This window comes from Eschscholzia californica, unplaced genomic scaffold, assembly GCF_041429995.1.
Source record: "Eschscholzia californica isolate CP2 unplaced genomic scaffold, dmEscCali1.0.p SCAF_1, whole genome shotgun sequence".
Classification (NCBI taxonomy): Eukaryota; Viridiplantae; Streptophyta; class Magnoliopsida; order Ranunculales; family Papaveraceae; genus Eschscholzia; species Eschscholzia californica.
The window spans coordinates 17,281,601-17,298,127 of record NW_028238198.1 but is presented as its reverse complement, the minus strand read 5'-3'; the positions used below and the strand labels follow the sequence as shown (position 1 = coordinate 17,298,127).

Below are 16,527 nucleotides of genomic sequence, written 5' to 3'. Positions count from 1 at the left end.
CACCACTTATATCTCATTCATTTTCCTATCTTTTATGATCATATTGATGGAGAGATAATTGATGGATTGCTAGTATGGTGCCTTCTCTATCACAAAATTTACTAAATTTAAGTGCCCAAAATGATTACCCTTTTTGGCTTACCAACCTCAATAATATGACTTATAGACGAGGGAGATCAAAAAGATCGACCATCACGAAGATCAATTATGAACATCAGAATAGTAATAAAGTCAATTCGATGTTGAGAATAAATGTCAAATATTTCAATCTTTGTTTTAGTAAATTTCAATTTCATCAATATCAGTAATATTTTACTATCAGTTAACCAATAATCAATCTTCTTTTTATACCAATAATACATATTAAATCATAAACATTTTCCACTTTTAACCGGTAAAGGTTTAACTACTTTACTAGTTATGGAATGTGATATCTCACAGTTAAAAATACTTAATGCCTTACCATGTGCCCTTAAGAAACTTGTCTATATAACACACACTTCACAACCTTATCTGAAATCAAACATATCTGTTTTTTTTTTAATATCCTTCTCTCCCCAACATCTTTCACCTTTCTGTTTTGCTTTGAATCTTCATCTTAGAGACAACAAAGATAGAGAGAGACAGAGACAATGACAGGTTCCGGTGGTGGTTCACCGGAGATCATTCGCTTCACGGTCCAACTAATCAGAGGTAGATGGTTCATGTTATTTGCCTCATTCCTTATCATGTCTGGAGCAGGTGCAACTTACCTATTTGGAATCTACTCAAAAGACATCAAAATATCACTTGGGTATGATCAAGAAACTCTAAACTTACTTAGTTTCTTCAAAGACTCTGGTGCTAGTGTTGGAATTCTCTCTGGTCTTCTTGCTGAAGTAACTCCATCTTGGTTCGTTCTTCTCGCCGGAGCCATCATGAATTTCCTCGGATACTTCATGATTTGGCTATCAGTTTCAGGCCGTATTCGAAAACCCAAACTCTGGCAAATGTGTATGTATATTGCCATTGGTGCTAATTCTCAAAATTTTGCTAATACTGGTTCATTAGTCCCCTGTGTTAAAAATTTCCCTGAAAGCAGAGGAATTATGGTTGGTCTTTTAAAAGGATTTACAGGATTAAGTGGAGCTATAATGACTCAACTTTATTTAGCTATTTATGGTAATGATTCTAAATCTTTGATTCTTCTTATTGGTTGGCTTCCTGCTGTTATTTCAATCTTCTTCGTTTATACGATTAGACCCATGAAAATCATTAAACAACCGAACGAACGAACTATCTTCTTGAAGTATTTGGTCATATCAATAGTTTTAGCTCTGTTTATAATGGTTATAACCATAATTCAAAAGCAAAAAACCTTCTCTCATGTTGGTTATGTTATTACTGCAACTATTATTTGTATCTTGATCTTTCTTCCTTTAGTTGTTGCCATTAAAGAAGAGCTTCATCTTTGGAATCAATAAGAAAAATACCCATAATTCTTCGACGACTACCCAAGTTTTAGATCAAGTGATAACTTCTCGATCATCCATGACCCAAGTTGTAAAAGAAGATGAAGAAATGAAATCTCAACCTAATGTTTCTTGCTTTACGGGTATTTTTACACCGCCCAAAAGAGGAGAAGATTATACAATTCCTCAAGCATTATTAAGCATTGATATGTTAATGATTTTCATTGCTACTTTTAGTGGACTTGGTACTAGTCTAACTGTGATCGATAATTTAGGTCAAATTGGTGAATCTTTAGGGTATTCATCTCTCACAGTTAGTACATTTGTATCACTTGTAAGTATTTGGAACTATTTTGGAAGAGTTAGTGCAGGATTCATTTCTGAATTTCTTCTCTCAAGATGGGGATTTCCAAGAACATTAGTGATGACAATAGTCCTTCTTTTATCTTCAATGGGTCATATATTAATCGCGTTTCCAATTCCGGGTTCTCTTTATATCGCTTCGGTTATCATCGGTTTCTCTTATGGTGCTCAATTAACACTAATTTACACAATAATTTCAGAACTATTTGGTCTAAAATATTACTCAACATTGTTCAATTGTGGTGTATTAGCTAGTCCTCTTGGATCTTATATTTTTAATGTTAGAGTTGCTGGTATTCTTTATGATAAAGAAGCAATAAAGCAATTGAAGATGAAAGGAATAAGTAGGGATTTAGTTAAAGATTTAACTTGTATTGGTAATCAATGTTATAGATTATCCTTCATTATAATGGCAAGTGTTGCCCTAATTGGTTGTTTGAGTTCACTTATTTTGGTTATGAGGACTAAGGAATTCTATCAAGGTGATATTTATAAGAAGTTTAGAGATCAAAGTATGGCTAATTCAGAAGAAGCTGAGATGGATACTTTGTCTATTGGTGATACTAAAAGTAGGTCGGCTAATCGGTGATTATTAGCAGTTAGACTCGTGGGGTTTAGACGTCTATTTTTTAATGTATTTTTTTTTCTTTGTTGTGTGTGTGGGTTTTCACGGTTGTAATATTGAATTGAAGAGTGTGAAATGTTAAAAGTCAGGCAAATATTTCTCCAATCATAAAGTTGTTCATTTTAATAATTTGAAGTCTTGTCTGAATTATTACAGGTTGGATAATGGAAGTCAGAATATGCTGTTGCTTCATTCATCAAAAAAAAAAAAGAATATGCTGTTGCTATTGAGTCTCGTGATCTAATTTTAAATCTCTGAATGAAATCGCTTTATTCATTCTTTTTGGCACTTGGTGACCCCATCTTACATACGAATGCAAGTTGCATCTCCCTCAAGTCTAGAAATGGTGGTTATCTATCTCAAAACTAAAAACGCCGTCTGTGGGAATCGAACCCACGACCACACGGTTAAAAGCCGTGCGCTCTACCAGCTGAGCTAAGACGGCTTCTGTTGCTTTCTGCCATCTTGTTGTTTATATTATGTTTATTCCTATAGACACCTTTCCTTTCGCTAGTGTTATTGGCACCTCTATTATTAGCACCCTCATTGTCTAAAAAGTTGCTAAAAAGTCCTCTTCCTAAAAGAGTCACTTCCACTTTTTTTTTTTGTCATAAAATGGGTGGACTTTTGAGCCAACTTGGTTACAAAATCGACCTAAGCCAGCGATTGCAAATGAACCAAGCATTTTCTACTAGGTACATCTCAAATTCGGTGGACTAGATAAGAATTTTTGTTATAAAATTTGTTTTAAGATCTATTGAATTCAACTTCGCGCATTAGAATTGAATTTGATGGAGGTGAACCAAATTTGGTAACAAAGTTCAACCCGAGTTCACCGAATTTGAGGTGCTTCTGACAAAAATAAGCCAACCACATTTACCAAGTCAAAGAGAGTGCATCAGATTCTTTAAACAAGAATGGGAGGCCAGTTTAAAACTTCTCCTATATGTAATATTTTTATTCTTTCCTCCAAAAGCAAAAAATTTGTTAGGGTTTGTATTTCCTTCTTCTTCGTCACAGATTTGGCATCATTAGCGTAAATATTTGCTTATGATTTGACCCCATTACGGTCATAATGTTTGCAAGGGTCTGAATCTTTCGAAGTTGGGTGACCATGAGCTTACTCCCTTATTGGGTGGACTTAGGCGAGTAATTTAAAACAAAATGGTGTTTCAAACCTGTGCATGACTACTACCCTTTTGGGGTTTTCAAATTCAGGATGTCCAATCTCAGGAAAAACTCAAGGACCAAGTGGTGCACCCTTATGTCACCCAAATTAGGCACTTCGAAGTTGAATAAGGCAGTAAGGCACAAGACAAATATGAATTCTGGATGGTTTCAGATTTTCCTTTAAACCTGCTGACTTATGCAAATGAAAAAAAAAATGAATTCTATATGTCTAGAATTTATATAAAAAAAACAATTCTGGATGTCTAGAATTTATAAAAAAAAACCAATGCTCACTTCGCTAATCACATAAAAGAAGTTGTGTATCTTTTCGTGGTAAGACATTGAGTCCGTGACCATATATATTTTAGGCCATTTTGCCTATCCCGAGTCAGAATATCTTCAAAATTGGTTCCATAAGATCTTTTTTTTACTTTTTCAAAGTTAAAATTGAAGAAATTCCAATCTCACATTTGATTGGGAATATAATTCTTTTCATTAATTGCATAAAAATGTGTAGTATAGTTCTTTTAATGAACAAACGACATCGTCAAGCAAATAGTAATAGACACGGATCAGGTGGGAGGTAAGGTACCACTTCAAACTCAAGCTCCACGCATTTATTTAATGGGTTTATCGGGTTGAACTCTTTTGATAATCTCGTTGAGTAGAAGCATTTAGACTTGGGGACCTCTGGCACAGGTCTACTCGTACTGTCCCAAGATAAAAGATGACATCCTGTGGAGACAGACCCACCATCAATGATCGAAGCCTTCGCAAGTGTCTTAGTCTAGGCATGAATTTCACTCAAAATTCTTGTAAGGACTTTTGCATTTTTGTAAAAAAATGCATTATTTCGAACTCATACATAACCATTCACGACATAAGACGTAAATAAATAAATTCACTCAAGAAATAAACTAAACACATAGTATCCTAGTATGATCCCTAACACAAAAACATTTAATCTTCTTTTTTTTATTCGCCTTTCTACGTTTGGATCTCCTTCTTTGAACCTCTATTTTATTTTTCCACTTGAACTAGGATCTCCGTCCTTATGTTCTTCAATATACACTTGACCCTAAACTATAAGTACAAGACTCAACGGTGCACAAATTTTAAACTTGTAATTAAAATTACAACGCAATACCCATTTGTGTTTAAAACAAGAATTTTTTTTTAAAGACATCCATCTGTGTTCAAAAAATGGAAAAACATTTATGACCATACTAGTTTCCACATTCACAAACATCCACATAATATGACATTTACAGTATCAAAGTAAATACGTAACTTTGGATCTGTCTCTAAGAGCATGAATCGTGATTTACTACATTCCCAAATTTGTGGAATTGTAGTTTTTTGAGACATACTTTTGACATTTCTATGTCAAACGAGCCTTATGTCTGTTTACGTGAAAATGTGATGAAAAACGCGTTTCAATTTCCTTTTTATGATTTTTAGAATCAACTTACCACAAAATTATGTTTTGGCCGTATGTCGGCACTGGTCAAGATCAAACATATATGTATGTGAAACGGGAGTTAAAGTTTGGAGAACGAAAAAAAAAACTACAACTCGGGTCAAGACCCGAGTCTTGTCGGCCTTTGGTCTGAGACCCTCTGGGATGGCCAAAGACATGCCCAGGCTAAGGCTTAAGACTATCTCGCCCTTTGGCCCATGGCATGTCTCAACCCTAGGTCGAGACGCTTCTCAGACTTGTCCAAGACCAGTTCTCAAAAGAACGATTTTTTTTTCTTTCCGAATTTTAAATCCCGTTTCCAAAATATTTGAAAAAAATGATTCTATTACTTTTGAACTCTTTCAAACATAAAATCTTCTCCAAAATCAAATTGTTTTTTTTTTTGATGAAATAAAATCAAATTGCTTTGAAAACCCTTTTCAATTTAATTTTGAAATTCAACTTTGGAAAGCGAATTCCGTACGAAATCAATTTTCCAAATGTCAAACAGACCCTAAGTTTTATAGACGTTAGACTAACGGAACGAGGCACACTCAACAAAAAAAAAAACGGAACGAGGTTTTATCAATTGACGGGAAACAAATAGGAGAGAGAGAGATTCATTTTTCTCCATCAAGAAACAGAGAGACTCCGCCATGGAGATCATCGGAGATGTCTGGGAGAACTCGATCTTCTTTGCCTCTGTCTCTAACCACGAAACAAGAGGGAACGCTGGATCGGAAATAAAGATGAAGATCGAGAAGCTTGATAAAAAAGACGACGGTATTGTAGCATCGCGATCAAGAACGAGAATCTGAACATCGGAAAACCAAGGTCCTTTTACTCTTTACTCAATGCTTTTGTTTGCAATATCTCTTGAAAACCCTAAATCAATGCTTTTCTTTGCTATCGAGATCTTTTATTTCTCTCTTGGCAATTCTAACATCAAAAACCCTAAAGTCTACGGATCAAAGAAAAGACTCGACATTAGGGGAACCCTAAATTGTACATCAGTGAGAGGGAATCGACTTTGACAGTCAGATGGGTTATTGTTGGATATTGCTGGTAATTTCCCCTTTCCTTTTCTCGTAGACATGGAGTCTATTAGGCTGTTTGGTTGCTTACTTTACTAAGTTGGTTGTAACCCTAAAGGCCTAAACCCTAGATTTGTTTCAAAACGAAAATTAAGGTTGGCTATATTTGAAACAACAGTTGATAATATTGCTGGTCTGACTTCTCCTATGATGTACAAAGTCCTAGTCCTTATGGTTCTTAATATGAAAACTTGTACAAGTTCTGATCAATTGTGGGGGATCAATTGTGGGGGCATGCGATAAAATATGCTTTATTCAAGAATACGATTGCTATATCTTTATACCCACCAAGAGGATGGACTCCGGCTTGACGGTTACTGCTATTTGCATAAACATTTTTCTACATTTACTTGTTTTAGTTTTTAGTACTGTACTAGTATTTACTAATTTGTAAGTTTTCATAAATATCTTCATATATTTTTCAAAAACTAAATATCTTCATACATCGAGGTAATATTTATATTTTGGGGATAAAGTCCGCTATCGATTAAATTACAAATTCTTGCTGGCAGTTGGTTTACTTTTGTGACTATTCATTATACGATGTATGAAGATGTTTATTTTATTTTCGCTCTTTTATCATATTTTTTGACGATCTTTCAAAAGTTTTTGTTGGAAGTCTCTGCATATGACGTTGTTCAGTGTATACAATGGTATGTGGGTGTTTTTGAGATAATATGCTTTTGTATTGTTGGTAGTAGCTGATATAAGAGATGCAGTGGGGAATATGACACTGAGTTCTTATGTTGTATGCGGAGACTTACCTTAAAACTCCTTTTGATTCTTTTTTTTTTCTTTCTTTCTTTTGCAATTTTTGTAAGTTTCTTTTGACATCACATCTAATTACTAACAATTACTCGAGAGTCGAGATTGAGGTTGGCATTGGTTTTTGAAAATAATGATTGGCAGTTGGTAATATTTGTGATGTTCGAAGATCCTTATTTTTTTTTCTCTTTTATCATATTTTTTAACGATCTTTCGAAAGTTTTTATTGGAAGTCTCTGCATATGACATTGTACAATGTATACAACAGTGGTACGTGGGATGTTTTTGAGATAATATGCTTTTGCATTGCTTGTGGTAGCTGATATGAGAAAAACAGTGGGGGATATGACACTGAGTGCTTATGTTGTATGCTGAGACTTACTTTAAAACTTATTTTGTTTCTTTTTTTCTTTTTTACTTCTGTGATTTTGTAAGTTTCTTTTGACATCACATCTAATTACTAATAATCACTCGAGAGTCGAGATTGAGGTTAGCATTGGTTTTTGCAAATAATGATTGGCAATTGGTAATATTTGTGATGTTCGAAGATGCTTATTTTATTTTTTATTACTAATAATAATATATAATAGTTTTGAAACTTTTGTAAGTATCTCCATACATCAAGGTATAATACCAAATTATGTGGGTTCATTTGAGACGATGTTGGGATGTTGACTATAAATTAGAATACAAGTAATGGTTGACAGTGTATATAACCATGATATACTTACGAGAATATAATTTATAGTACTGGTGGTTTGAAATACACGTAGGGATAAATGACGACAGTGAGAAATATGACACTGATTTTGTGGTGTATGTGGAGACTTGCCTAATTTTTCTTTCTTTTCTTACTTTTGTGATTTTAGTAAGTTTCTTTGGACATCACAAGTTTTACTGACAATTTCTCGAGATTGAGGTCGGTCGTTGGTTTTCATAGTTGGTAATATTTGTGATGTTTGAAGATGCTTACGTGATTTGATATAGTAATTTAAGAGTTTTGTAACTTTTTTAAGTATCTCCATACGCCAAGGTATAACACCAAGTCACCAAATAATGTGTGTTCATTAGAGACGGAGTTGGAATGTTGACTATAAATTAGTGTACAAGTAATGGCTGGTTGTTGGTTTACTTTTTGTGATTATAGTTTTATACTTATGGCGCATGGAGATGCTTATTTATATTTCTTCTTTAAGTCCCATACATCATTTACGGTCATAGGGACTTACATGTCAAACTTATCTTCTTCTTTTCCTTGTAAATGGTTAAAATTTTGTGATTTTGGTGTCTTTTGACATCACATTTTACCACCAACAAATCTGCATTTTTATCCAAGATTAAGTTGGTGTTGGTTTATTTACAAAAAGTGGCTTTATTTGAGAATACGATACACATCATACAATATGGTACACGGGATTTTTTCGAGATCAAGTAATGTGTAAATGATATGACAGCGGGTTACCAAGTAATGTGGGACTAATGATGACAATGGTAACTATTCTAGGTTGTCAAGCCTCAAGGAAATACTTTAATTAGTTGTGACATTGATTTTTTGTGTTGTATGTGGAGGCTTACCTATATTTTGAACTTCTGTTATTTCTTTTTCTTTCTTTTTGTTTTTAGTAAGTTTCTTTTGACATCACATGTTGCTACTAAAAATTGTGGGTTTCACTCGAGGTTAAGGTTGGCATTAGTTTATTGCAAATAATGAGGCGATTGGTTCACGTTTTTGGTTATATAAGTGATGTCCAGAGATGCTTATTTTTATTTCTAGTATTAAGTTATGATTTTTTTTTGTGAGTATCTCCATACATAATGGTCAGATACCAAAATACTGGGGTCCATTCGAGACGGAGTTGGATCAGACTAGAAATTGTAATACAAGTGATGGTGGCACTTGGCAGTTGGTATACTTTTGTGGTTCCTAATATATTTGTGTTGGAGCATATGAATATGCAGTGATGCCGTTTTTTAATTTATCAAGCTAATATGGGTTAATGCGCCATCTTTGAACTGTGAGTCAATACATGTGATGTTTGAAGATGCTTGTGTAATAACTAAGGTTGGGAGTCACTGTTGTCTGATCAAGCTCATAGCCTCGTTTCCTTTCCGCTGAGGAGGAATATTACAGGCATTTATTTCTTTGGTTTTCTGTTTAGCAAAGAATTCAGACAACACTATTCTTCAATCACAAGGTAATTGTTTAATCTTCCTTTAAAAGTTATTTATGCTTGGTTATAAGCCTCTCATATTGTCCTGCAAATAAGAACAAAGAAACACAATCACAAGTTTTCTAGTTTGTCTAAACTATTATAGCTTGTTCGAGATGGCCATTATTGATTTGCATATAAAGGAAAATTTTGGCATTGTTGTTCTGTAGCGGTCGACTGGTTTCAAGTATTATGACGAGACGAGGAGTTTGTAGAAACATAACTCCTACCATCTAGAGTTTCAAGAAGTGGCAAAAACACAATAACTTGTTTTATGATAGAAGATACAATTTCAATTAGATCGTAATAGTTCAAATAGTAAGGAGAGGGTAGATATTGCTGCTGAATCTCATTCCTTACTTGGCCCAAGTATTGATCCAAAAGCTCTTGTGTCGAGTTACTACCTCTCTCAAATATGCACAAAAAACGAACAATATGACCACTAACAACATAGTATTCGGGGGCCTCGGTTGGGCTTACAATTCAGACACGACAAAATTGTTAAATAGGAAATACCTAGTGGCTTGAAGGCTCATGAAGCTCTTAAGTATTGGAAGGTACATGAAAATGTAACCACTTAACTCTTGCTTCTTGAAGGCAGTTTAGGAACCATTTATAAACTATGAAAACTACATTAAACTGTGTTGAGCTTACCATTTAACTCCTGTCTTCGGGTTCGGATCCATTTGAACGAACAGTTGGTTCCGGGTGCTAAACGAGATTACTTAGTTGAATAGGCTCTCGTATTCTTTTCCAAAGATTCCTGCAAGTAAGAAAAAAAATGTGATCATAAGCTTCAGGTTTTAGACAAGGCCCAAAGATTCAGACATGCATATAAACAGTCATGGGGCAATTCTTTTCAGTAGTTACTTCTGTTAAGTTTTAGATTACTTTTCGTGTGACACCTATGGATTGCATATAGCTGAGTGATGTTGATGTGACACTGAATCTGATGAAACAGTCTCATCACGATCCAGAAGTATTAGACACCAACCTTAAAAAATGGTTCGTTATGCTATAAGCCCCAAAGTTTATTTTGTTAACAATGGGTATACCGACCCGATGAAAACAGGTCGGTTGGCGAGTTTATCTTCTCCAGTAGTTATGTTATAATTTAGACAAAGTTAAGGTAGGTATGAGAGTTTGTAAACGCTGAATTACACGATGATGGTAATGGTAACTTTTGTTGTGGGGAAGTTTTGCAGGTGCAAGATTAAATCCTAGCACATTTGACATGATGGTTGTGGTATCTTTGCTTTGAGCTATTCAGTTAGTCATATATACACTTAATTTTCACTTCTTTGACTAGTTGTTTGTATACTGACATTGCTTCCAATTTAGAAGGTTCAAGTGGTGGGAGTCTCCGAGATACTTCAAACCTTACCTTCTCGATAGAGAGAACCTTTGGTATGCCTTAATTCGTACTTGATTATGCTCTTGTAACTTGATGCTTTTCTAAAATAATCTACGTTCCAAATAGTAAGTCTCGGAAGCCAATGATTTGTTCGACTTCAGAAGTTTATGATCTCCAAGAATTCCTCCTAGGGTGAGTTTTGTTATGTGGGCGGCAGTTCTGGGTAAGCTCCCAACAGTGGTAATCTTCAAAGGCACGGAATGCAGTTGACAAACAGGTGTGCTAGGTGCAAGCTTCATGGAGAATTGATCGGCCCACCTATTCATTCATTGTCAAAAGCTTGGAAATTTCGGAATTTCTTCATCTGTTCTGCTGGATATCAATGGCGCTCCCCCAAATCGATGCCCCTTTTGTTGGACCAATGGAAGAGAGTGACTCATAAAATAACCGAGAGGGAGTTGTGGGTATTAATCTCTTTTTATTTAAGTACATCGCCCATTTAATTTTTTTCTTAAATTTGTTACCTTCAGTTGAAAATTGCAGTAGAAGAGTTTGAACTGTGAAGAGAAACTAACGAGGTAACATACCTAAGCTTAAGATTACAATTCCGTTCACCAAGGCACTAAGCAGGTAATAATTACTCTCTCTCAATCTCTCGATGTTTGCTTGTGCAAATCTAGTATGATTGTCTGTGTAATATATCCAAATAATATTTTTCATATTTTGGTGTATTGTAGTGAACCAAAATTGGAAATTTGGTGATTGTATTGAGTAATATGTACCGAGTTAATATTTCTGACTTTTTCTATACATAAATATATTTTGACAATTGTTTGAATAGTAGGATGCTCTCAGTTGGTATTCTGAACTGCTCCGTACGTGGAAGTTATATTTTGGATCGCTTTGTGTATGGTATTAGTGCCAAAGGATCAAAACAACCACTCAACCAGTTGGGAATGGAATTCTTTGTCGGACTGCTTCATCGTGCAAGTGGTTAGTGTTTTGAATGTAGGCTTGTGTATTATGTATATAGTTCTTTGGTGTGTTCGTATTTTAGAATTCGTATTTTGTCGGTCTAAATTAATTTTTTATTATCGGACTGATTAGTAGTATCTACCGATGAAACATGTTGGTGTTTTGTGTACGTTGTGCATTTAGCTGTTCTTATTTTTGTTATTGGTTGAATAATTTATCCAAAATTAGTATTTAGATGTGTTGCAATTATGCAATTGAATGCGTAGTATGTATATGATATTAAGTTAGTGATCTCCATTTATGTTTGTATGCTTCTGTATGTGCACAATTATTATGTGTAATGTGTCTGAGTGTTCTGGTGTATTTGAGTTATTACATGAGTTCATAATAATAATCTTTAGGTGTCTTTTGTATTTATTTGATTGTTTGAGTTGTATATAAATTAAATTATTATTTGGGTGTGCTTCTTACTTATATCTATTGGTGTTTTTCTTGGGTGGTTGTGTTTTTTGGCCATTATATACTACCTAGGTAATATGTTGCATCTACTTCTCTCTATTAAGATTTATTTCTAGTTTCTTCAGGAAGGTCTTAACCAGTATGAAAAAAGGACAATTCTCCATTGGTTGCTTTACAAGATTTTCATATAATTGTTGTTTATGTTAATGAGAACTAATTGGTGTTGAAGAATTAGTTTTCTTTTATTTTTGTTCTTACTGATATATGACTTACTACTGAACAAACATGATTTTCTTTCGCTGAACTTGGACGTAGACGCATTTCTATATCGTTCTTCCTTTAAGCACCAGAATTCTTTTTATTTCTCTGTTTCTTTTTTACTTCAATTCAATCTCATTACAGGCATAGTTTGACTTTGATAGGTATAATTTTTTTTTTAACAATTATATGTACTGTAGGTTTTTGATCTTTCAGTTGTCAAGCCTCCAGAATTTGTTAAGTATGGATTGGGTTGCCTGGAGAACTTGGCTAGTCTTGGTGACCATTATGGGGAAGGCATGCCTCCAGGCGAGATAGTACTTTTTCACAGTGAGGCATATGATTCGTTTTTTGCTCAGTGGTAACTTGCGAAGTACCTTTTCTTTTCCCAAGCCAACCTATTACAACCTTCGGCCATTTGGTTTTCTGTTATTCTGTGATTTATAGTTGTTTTAGTAAACTAACAAAATACATGTTGTTACTTCTCTACGATGATATTTACTCTTACTTTACTGATTTAACACCTCTTCCCTTTATGAGGAGACAACGTAAAACGTTTTTGCTTGGTAGTCTAAAGTCTTCAAACTTGTTACGGGGGAACAGCGCAATATTATAATCAGATTATGTTTTAAAGACTTCATTTACAGGTTGCAGGTGGAGATGGCAGTTGGTTGGGTACTAGGCGTTCTTACCGAGCTTTATGGGCAGCACCATGAGCAAATTCCTCCTACAGGCATTACACCACTCAGTACAGGCAATGATCTTTCTAGGAGTTTTGGTAGAATCTCATTCAGATGGATTTTTTAGTTCAAACTTCGTTAGCTGAATAGTTATTGAGAAATGTACTTGAATCACTTAATAGGGTGGTTCATTTCCTTACGCATTGAAGTCAGCCATCAAGAGATCCCTGCATAAAGCTATTAGGGGTCCAATTAGCCGCCTTGACAGGTAATCAAATTTATTACACCTGAAAAAGTTATATTAAATTATCACAAGTCCTCAAAATTTAGGTATGAGTAGGATATCTTGTTTGAGGACTGTAAAATGTTCTGCTAAGTGTTGATATTTCTCAATTGAGCTTGGATGGCAATGATATTGGACCATCTTGGAATGTTATTAGCTTCGTGTACCTGGACTTCTTGAGGGTGGTAGAAGCGTCATAGTTGTTTTTTCACGATGCGGTTAACGGCTATTGTTTGGAATGTCTTGATTATAATATATAGGTGTTTAAATTTTAAAAACAGTCCACAAAGATAATATAGATGTCAGAATCAGACACTAGCTGGTCAACCCCCAGGAGTGGGGAGTAGTCAGGATTTATGAAAGAGAATTTAATAATATCTCGCAGGGAATTAGTTTAAGGCATATATTCAGCTACGTCAGGGGATAAATTTGTTTCACAAACGAGGATGCTGAGTTTTACTAACGTAGCTGGTTGAAAGGTCTCTGTCTTGTTCTAATTATTTTTTGAAAGGTCTTTGTCTTAGTGTCTTAATTTCATCTTGTTCCAGTTGGCATGTCGTGGTAAGTATGCAATCTGGAGAAACAGTAAAATTACCCCGCTGTTTGAGACACACAGACTATTCTAGTTATACTCGGGTTGCCATTTTAAGTTGTTTCTTGTTATTGGGTCATTATTCTGAAATTCCATAATTATTTTTAACCAAGAAAACATAAAATTAGGCTATTTGTTGAGTTTTTACCCTGTTAGTTTGTTATCTAAAAGCTCCACCGCAGTTGTGTGTCATTACCATGTTTCTCTTTTATTTTCCTATCATGCGGATACAGTGATACCTAGAGCTAGAACGTTGGAGTTCATTAAACCAATCCCTTGTTGTATATATAGCATAATTGATGGTTCTGAATGTATACTGTTTATCCTAGCAGATTCCGTTAGGAGTCTAACTGAAATAGGCGTTGGTTAGTGATCTCCATTTATGTTTGTATGCTTCTGTATGTGCACAAGAGTTATGTGTAATGTGTCGGAGTGTTCTGGTGTATTTGTGTTATTAGATGAGTTCATAATAATAATCTTTAGGTGTCTTTTGTATTTATTTGATTGTTTGAGTTGTATATAAATCAAATTATTATTTGGGTGTGCTTCGTAATTATATCTTTGGGTGTATTTCTTGGGTGGTTGTGTTTTTTGGCCAGCATATACTGTCTTGGGTTTTGTACCTATTATTTTGAGCAAGACTAATAGTCTTTTGCATCCATAGATCCACTTATAACAAGGTTGTGGCTATCGATCTATAGGAAATCAACAGATATATATGGTTTAAAGATCCTTTTGTTACAGTAAAAGTGTAAAACCCATACACCCATCGACTCATGGACCAAGACGGAAGGCTAGAATCCGTAATGAAAGATAGTGAAGTTTGTAGAGGAGCACATGCATTGGAACAGTCAGAAAGGAATATATTGAGGTACACTATTCTTTCACTTTTACTGTTGTACGATATTCTTACACTTCTATTGTGAAATTTAACTTCCGTAATGCGAACCTAAACCCAAGTTTCTACTTTTATCCAAGCACAAACCTGTGGTCTACTTTATAGATAAGTTGCAAGTTGGTGTTCTATTCGTATGAATTAAAATGATAAACGTGAATTATCATCTAGAGTAGAATATGAGAACCAGCTTTCTGAAGGCTCGTCCTATTACATTCCGATTGTACTCATCGTCGTGGAAAACACTCTCATTTTAGTTTTACGACAGAACAAGTATTGGCAAATTCGTTCTTAGAATTTTTATTATTATGCTAAACAAGTAAAAGAACTTGTTTTATTTCTGATGTCTTTTTAGTTTCATGTCATGATTATGTTGGTAGTTTAGGACTATTGTATCTCATCGAAAAAAAAGTTTAGGACTATCGAGTACATCCTCTGAATTCCTTAACTTCAAGGAGGTATAATACATATAATAATATCTTGTGAATATTGGGTTTACCTTCAGTCAAACGTTGTTACCTAAGCTTAAGATATCATTCACCAACCACTAAGCAGGTAATATCACTACTCTCTCCCAATCTCTCAATGTTTGCTTGGTATAGAGAATTTATTTGTTTGATGTTCTGTTAACAAAGTTTTAGTATATATATATATATATATATATATATATATATATATATATATATATATATATTGCATTGTTAAGAAAGTTTTGGTATTTACGCGCAAATTTAGTATGGTTGCCCCTGGTATATCGAACTCAATATTTTTCATATTTTGGTGCAATGTGGTGAATCCAGACTAGAAGTTTAGTTTGGTGATTCTACTGAGTAATTGGATCTAGTTAGTTTCACGGACTTTTTATACATTAAGTTATATTGGCGACTGTTTGAATAGTATTATGCACTGAATTGGTATTTAGAACAGTTCCATATACCGAATTAATATTTTGTTTTGCATATGGTATTAGTAATATGTATGGAGTTATTTGGTGTGTTTTTTACATATATATATATATACAATATTTAGTTTTTTTTTTTTGATGAAAACTATACAATATTTAGTTAGTGAACTCCATTTTATGCTTGTAGGCTTCTGTGTGTGCAGAAAAACTATGTGTCCAAGTCTTTTGGTGTATTTTGTATGCTGGGTATAAGTTAGTGCATAGTTTCTGTTAGTAAGAACATGTAGGGCATTAGTAATTTGCTGTATTTTTTCCATTTGTGTTATTATATGAGCTTGCGAGATAATCCTTTTCTGTCTGTCGTGTTTATGTGATTGTTTTGAGTTGTTTACAAGTTAAGTTACTATTTTGGTATGTTCTGTTTTTATATAGGTTGGTGAAATCCAAGGTCTTTGGTGTGCTTCCTTTCTATTGTCTAGGCTATGTTTGCCCTTTCGTTTTTGTAGTGATATACTGTTTGCTTATTGATTTGAATCAATATTTTTCTAGCTATTGTTTTGAACAAGACAAAGGGTCTTTTGTATGAATGATATTTGTGTGTTTAGGTGTGTTTCAGTGAATTCAAATCGAAACTTTTGGTCATTGTACTGGGTAATATAGATATATTTATAGCGGCGATTGTTTGAATAGTAGTATGTACTGAATTTGTATTCTGAATTGTTCTGCATATTATATTTATACTGCTTTGTGTGTGGTATTAGTATTAGTACTTCGGATTGTTTTATTGTGCGGAGTGTTTAGTGCTTTGATTGTAGACTTGAGTTGTATGTATGGAGTTGGTCTGTTTTGTATTTTACAATTAGTCTTTTGTGGGTGAATTGTTTTCTTTTTTATTATCGGGGTAACTGTATGAAATAGTATTTTGTGTACATTGTACCATTACACATTCTGTATTTTTGTAACCGGTTGAGTAGTTTATCGAAGATTAGA

The 16,527-nt window shown here is 34.2% G+C and overlaps 1 protein-coding gene, 1 non-coding gene and 1 pseudogene across 9 annotated transcripts; 2 read left to right on the top strand and 1 right to left on the bottom strand.

Annotated features, from left to right (window-relative positions):
- The first annotated feature begins 537 nt into the window (after positions 1–537).
- Positions 538–2,568, top strand: LOC147564692 (protein NUCLEAR FUSION DEFECTIVE 4-like; annotated as a pseudogene).
- A 243-nt stretch (positions 2,569–2,811) lies between these two features.
- TRNAK-UUU (transfer RNA lysine (anticodon UUU)) lies at positions 2,812–2,884 on the bottom strand. The gene has a single exon. It is a non-coding gene; the product is annotated as a tRNA-Lys (tRNA).
- A 2,784-nt stretch (positions 2,885–5,668) lies between these two features.
- LOC147564690 (diacylglycerol kinase 7-like) lies at positions 5,669–15,231 on the top strand. Of its 8 annotated transcripts, none has more exons than XR_015227923.1 (6): positions 5,669–9,122; positions 10,343–10,406; positions 10,479–11,484; positions 12,384–12,544; positions 12,831–13,131; positions 14,483–15,231. XR_015227923.1 is itself a non-coding variant. In XM_086649141.1 (5 exons), the coding sequence occupies exons 1-4, from the start codon at positions 11,401–11,403 to the stop codon at positions 13,096–13,098; spliced, it is 399 nt and encodes a 132-aa protein (XP_086505267.1). In that variant the 5' UTR covers positions 5,669–11,400; the 3' UTR covers positions 13,099–13,131; positions 14,483–15,231. The 8 variants fall into 8 exon arrangements, 1 of the variants encoding a protein (XP_086505267.1); XR_015227925.1 differs by having other exon boundaries at positions 5,669–10,406; positions 10,479–10,544; positions 10,618–11,484; XR_015227919.1 differs by having other exon boundaries at positions 10,343–11,484.
- Positions 15,232–16,527: the final 1,296 nt, after the last annotated feature.